The 6,121-nt window shown below is 40.1% G+C and overlaps 1 protein-coding gene across 1 annotated transcript in view; it reads left to right on the top strand.

Moving 5' to 3' along the window:
* LOC102468739 (multidrug and toxin extrusion protein 2-like) overlaps window positions 1-6,121 on the top strand; it is a 79,669-nt gene that overhangs the window by 63,197 nt on the left and 10,351 nt on the right. Inside the window, exon 15 of the mRNA XM_014589618.2 lies at window positions 1,791-1,885. Within this exon, the coding sequence (XP_014445104.1) occupies window positions 1,791-1,885 (95 nt within the window). The remainder of the gene's footprint in view (window positions 1-1,790; window positions 1,886-6,121) is intronic.

Below are 6,121 nucleotides of genomic sequence, written 5' to 3'. Positions count from 1 at the left end.
GATGATTGGTTTCTTCCCAAACTTGGAAGTTCAATCTGAGGGTTGAGGAGTGTGCAGAAAAGGAAACAGAGAGAGGGAAACAATACCAACAACAGAAAAAAAAAAAAAAAAACAAGAAACAGAGAAAAAGAAGAGAAAAACTTTTAAATAAATCTAAAAAAAAGAAAAATTAATATTCAAAAAATTTCAATAAAACTCAAAAATAAGAAAACCACGCGGCGAAATGGCTAGATCGCAGAAGCCATGGAGCTCTCTGTCTCTTGAAGAAGGGCTGTTCTGTCACCTTCTGTCTCTCCAGGCGAGTTTTCCATGCTGGAGGTCCAGTTTTCAGTGGGACATGGGGCCAAAGGGCCCTGTAAAATGCCTCACCTTAAAAAATTCTAAAAAGCAAAAATTTAAAAAGAGAGAGAGAGAGGACAGAGACAGAGGTAGAGAGAGACAAAGACTGATACAGAGACAGGAGACTTGAAAGGGGTCTTCCTACCATGAGAGTTTTGTATGCTGGAGGCCCAGTTATCAGTAGGACATCTTCCTTTCTCCCAAAATGGCTAGATCGCAGGAGCCATGGAGCTGTCTGTCTCTTGAAGAAGGGCTGTTCTCTCAGTCTGCTACTTCTATACTGGAGGGAGTATGCCAATTTGTGTTTAATTGTGAGAAGTCAATGTGAGAACTAACCACAGTATGTCTTTGCCACTGGGGGGCCCCAAACAAGCTATGGGTAAATTAGGAGACTCCTCCACTCTAGCCTAAGCAGCTTGCTCTGCAGTGAAATCGTTCATATTTAAGTGGTTAAAACAGTCTCTTCTCATATCAAGATAGGCATCATTGACTTATTCCTTATGGAGCCCTCTGGAGTCTTGGTAGTCTTTTCCACGCAGCAGTAGGAGGGTTTGTGCTCCAAGTGCACCTCTGGAAGCATCAGCACTCATGTCGCAAATGTCCAAAACAACCCCGTGGGTCCCCTTTAGGTTAGAATAGCCCCAGGTGCTCTGTGGCTGCTTCCCCAGTCTCCCTGCCTCCCTAGTTCACTCCCCCATCCAGGGTCATTCCTAACCGGGAAGACTCTCTGGACTCCCAGGCTGGTTTCCTTCTGTGGGCCTGGGCCCCACCCCTGCTCCACATGCAGGGTCTGTCTGCACCTCCTCACAGCTGCTCCCCACCTGGGAGGGCACCTGGCCATCTTGCTCATATTCCCTACTGCACGTCATGACGCATGGCTCTGCCCAATGTCTATCAGGCACTGGTCACTCTCAAAATTACCCAGTTAGTTTCTTGTTTATTCTGTGGCTCTCCATCCCAGAATGTAAGCTCCTCGGGCCATTGACCTCATGTGTCTGTGTGTGCATATTTTGTATATATTTTCTTTCCTATTTTGGTGTAGTAGTCTTTTAAAAATTGTAGTGTCCCATTTATACTGATAAGCTTTTTTAGGTTTCTTTTCAAAATACTTTTTGTTCCTATTTTACTGAAAAGCAAGTATGTCAAGTACATAGTCTGTGGGAAGCGCTTTGGGGCGGTTCTGTCTCTTTAATACTTTGGCATAAGACAAAAGTGGGTAAATCTTTGTTAACCCAACATATAAAGCACCAAATGATTTTGGAGGTGTTTTGTTATGTTCATTGGCTGGTTGATTGATGATCTAATCCCTGGTTCCTAATTTTGTGTACATTTTAGGGGAGCCCATTTAACTGAGATTTACTCTATGGATTCATTAGGTAGGGAAAAATGTTAATGATCATGGGAATGAAACTGACAATAGTAACTAACCTTTATTCCTGTTATGCCCACAGGCCTCTGGTCTGGATTGATGGTTTGCGTCTTCTTTCAAGGCCTTTTCTATTTGGTGTACATCTTCAAGACAAACTGGGAGAGAGTTGCAGAGCAGGTAACAGTCAGTGTGTTATCTTAGAATGTGGTTCTGCCTGATCCCACGGCATGGTAAGGAATCTCTAGGGGCAAAACGATAAAATGCCATTGGTACCATGACTCTGCAAAAATGAGATATCTAGTATCTGGGAGGGTGGGGGCTATGGAACAGAAATTTCTTCATGTTTTCCTTTTTAACATAGAGCTGATTTTATATCTACTAAGCAGGGCTCAACCTCAAGAGGAAAGAAAGAGAATTCACCCCAAAAATATTTCCTTCTGAGCATGGCAGCAGCACCTGCCGTCGAAGGGTGGGAGGCTAGGGCAGGAGGACTGAGATACAGCAAACCCTATCTAAAGTGTGTGTGTATTTTGTACATATTTTCTTTCCTGTTTTGGTGTAGTAGTCTTTAAAAAATTGTAGCGTCCCGTTTATACTGATAAGCTTCTTTAGGTTTCTTTTCCAAGTACTTTTTGTTCATAGTTTACTGAAAAGCACGTATGTCAAGTATATGTTCTGTGGGAAGCGCTTTGGGGCAGAACCACAGTGCTTAGATAGGAGGCTAGGATCTTGACCAACGTGAGCATCCGTAGATTTGCAAGTCCTTCTCGTCATTGGAGGCTGGAGATGAGATGGCTGGGTGAAGGATTCTTAATAATGACATATGAGTTAAGGTGCACAAAATGTCCCCCACCCCACCACAGAGTCTCTTCTACAGTTGCCCTCTCTACTTGTAAGTCTTTCCATCTTTCCATTTCTGCCATAGAGTGCAGGCATTCGGTATATATTGAACCTGGACATAGTGTTTGTCTTTCATAGCTTAGCTTATTTCACTTGATTTTAAATGTTCTAGATTTGTCCAATCTGTATTGAATGACAGGATCTCACTGCTCTTCATGACTGAGTAGTATTCCATTCTGTATATGTGCCACATTTTTAATCCCATCATCAGTTTTGGGAATTATACATCCAACTAGTGATTTTCTTACCTTTTTGTAAATCTCCAAGAGTGATTACTGAATCGTGTGGCAGTTCTATTTGTAAAATTTTCAGGAAACACCATATTGTTTCTAATCTACATTCCCTCTAGCAGCGCACAAGAGTTCCCTTTTCCCCACAATCTCATCAGCACTCGTCCTTTCTTTATTTGACCCTAGCCATTCTGACTGGGGTTAGGTGATACTTCTTATGGTTTTGATTTGCATTTCCTGTATCATGAGAGATGTTGAACATTTTTCATATGCCTTTTTTTTTTGTCATTCATATGTCTTTCTTTGAGAGTTGTCTCTTTAGAGCGATTGCTCATTTTGAAATTATTATTAGTTTTTCTGTAGGTAAGCTGCTTGAGTTCCCTATATATTCTGGTTTTCGATCCCTTATCGGAAGTATAGTTTATAAATATTTTCTCCCATTCTGTGGGTTTGTCTCCTTAATCTATATTATTTTCTTTGCCGTTCAGAAGCTTTTTAGCTTGATGTCATCTCACTTGTCTATTCTTGGGTTGTTGCCTATGCTTTGCCAGTCTTACTTAAGAAATCTTTGCCTACTCCAGTGTCTTCAGGTGTTTCCTCTGTGTTTGCCACAAGTAGTTTTGCAGCATGAGGCTTTACATTGAACTCTTTGATACATTTTGAGTTGATTTTTGTTAATAGTGAGAGATAGCTGTCTAGTTTCATTTTCTTTTTCTGCAGATAGATATCCAGTTTCCCCACCACCATCTGCTAAAACTTTCTTTTCCCCATTACATTGTCTTGTGGGGGCTAACAGGTGGCATAGCGATTAAGATGCTAGACTCCCACATTGCCAGCCATGGTTCAAGTCCCAGACCTAGTGGCTTGCTTTCTCACTTTCTTTCTCTTTTACTCTCTCTGGTCAAATGAAAATAATAATTATAAATTTATTTTTTTTAATAATTATTCCACCATGCCACCTGCTGGTCCCATAATAATAAATTTTTAAAAATTGTCTTGTACCCTTGTCAAAAATCAGTTGGCTGTATATTTTTAGATTAATTTCTGGATCCTGTATTCCATTGCTGTACTTTTCATTCATCTGTGTGTCTATTTCTTTTTTTGTTTTTGTTTTTGTTTTTGCCAGTACCATGCTGGGTTTTTTTGTTTGTTTGTTTGTTTGTTTTGGAGAGGTTTTTCCTATAGGGCACATGCGCTCGCCAGACAGAGAGAGACAGAGTGATAGAAAGCGAGAAATCACCCCCCAGTGGGGATGGCCACACTGCAATCCCTTCTCCTCCATTCTCCTCTTGGGATCTCAGGCATGCACACACATGTGCCCGGCGTGAGTTTAAGCCGCCGGGTCTGGGACTCGAACCGTGGTCGACTATGTGGGAGTCCAGCGACATAGCCATTACGCTAACTGCTGGTCCCATGCTGTTTGATTATCAAGTCTTTGTAATATATATTGAGGTTGGATAGTGAGATGACTCCAACATTATTATTTTGCCTTGGTGATACAGGGTCTTTCATGATTCAAGACAAATTTTATGATTGATTTTCTATTTCTGTGAAGAATGTCATTGGTCATTTTTTTAAAGAAGTATTTATTATTATTTTTTTAATTTGCTATAGGACGTGTGCATTCACCAGAGAGAAAGCAAGAAAGCAAACCACCAAGTCCAGAACTTGAACCATGGTTGGCCATATGGGAGTCCAGCGCCTTAACCACCACACCACCCGTCCCATCACTGATAATTTGAAAGAATTACATTGAATTTATAAATTACAGACACTCCTTGTTTAATGACTAATTCTCCATAAAGGGGAATCCCCTTTTTTAGTCTGTATAAGTCTCAGGAATCCCCTTTCTCAATCTTTGTCTCGACCTGCAGTCAATTAGCATTCACTACACAAAACATTCACAGTCATGCAAGACTACATATATCACTTATAAATTTGTACTATATTGTGCACCCATAGTAGTATTCAGGCTAAATAAAAACAATTATGCTAGATTGATATTATTGTGTCGTGGTGTGTCTTGTCACTTTCTGGTGCTTATCTCAAGTATGCTTTTTGTATGGCTAGAATTACATTAATCTAGTGTGGTTCTGCATGATATCTGTAGAAAAAAATACGTATCCTATGGTGGCATGACAAGCCACAAGACTTTCATCTCCTCATTTATTGACCAGTTTGCTTAACCACCTAGTTACAGGACTGGAACTTAGTCAGTAATTGAAGAGTGCCTGTATCAGCATTTTTCCCTCACATTTTATTGATTCACAAAATACTTTAAACTAAAAATATGGACAAAGCTAGAATCTCGTTACAAGTACACTGTAATTTTCCTCTGAAACCTTTTTTGAATTAATTAATTTACATTCATTCGCTGCACATCGTCACGGCATACAAAATGTGATTTCCCATCCAGACTATACTGCGTAGTGGCTTAATCATACTTGTTATCATTAATAATTTTCCATTTCTAGTTTCATATATATATATTTTTTTTTTTAACCCCTATTTCTGACACTGTGCCATTTCCCACCCGCCTCCCACAGTATCTCAGGTGTCTACAGTTGTTCTCCATTCTTTTCCTCCCACATCTTATTGATTCACAAAATTTCTTAAATAATCTAAATACTTTCAATAGCAAGCTCAGCTGGTATGTACATATCAGTGAAACATGTCTGACTTCAGGCTTGAAACTCTGAGTAGAATGAATATACTATAAGGTAGCACCTCGCTGATGCTATATAGCTTACTATGTCCATTAAATAGGTATTTTTAATTTTTTTTTAATTTCAAGAAAAAGCAACTTTAACTTTAGTAAATCAAAGAAATGCTAAGGAGCTTTGCTTAAAACTTAAAACCAGAAAACACGTTAGGATTCTGTTCAAATAGTAGGTACATGAACCTATCGTCAGCTCAAGACAGGACAAAAATCCTTAAAATCGGAAAACAAAGCCTAGAAAAAAATCAACAATGTTTTAGTCAAAAGTCATAAAATGCTATTTCACCAGTTCAGTCTCATCTACCTAATCTATCTTGGGACCAACAGTTAGTGTAATGGCTATGTTGCTGGACTCTCACATAGCCGACCGTGGTTCGAGTCCCAGACCCGGAAGTTTAAACTCAGGCCGGGCACGTGTGCGTGCATGCCCAAGATCCCAAGAGGAGAATGGAGGAGAAGTGATTGCGGCGTGGCCATCCCCCCTTGGGGAGTGATTTCTCACTTTTTGTCTCTCTGTCTCTCTCTGTCTGGCGAGCGCATGCACCCTGTAGCAAAAACCTCTCA

This window comes from Tupaia chinensis, unplaced genomic scaffold (genome assembly GCF_000334495.1).
Source record: "Tupaia chinensis unplaced genomic scaffold, TupChi_1.0 Scaffold000365_1, whole genome shotgun sequence".
In the NCBI taxonomy this organism is placed as follows: domain Eukaryota; kingdom Metazoa; phylum Chordata; class Mammalia; order Scandentia; family Tupaiidae; genus Tupaia; species Tupaia belangeri.
This window is presented reverse-complemented; position numbering and strand designations above follow the sequence as displayed.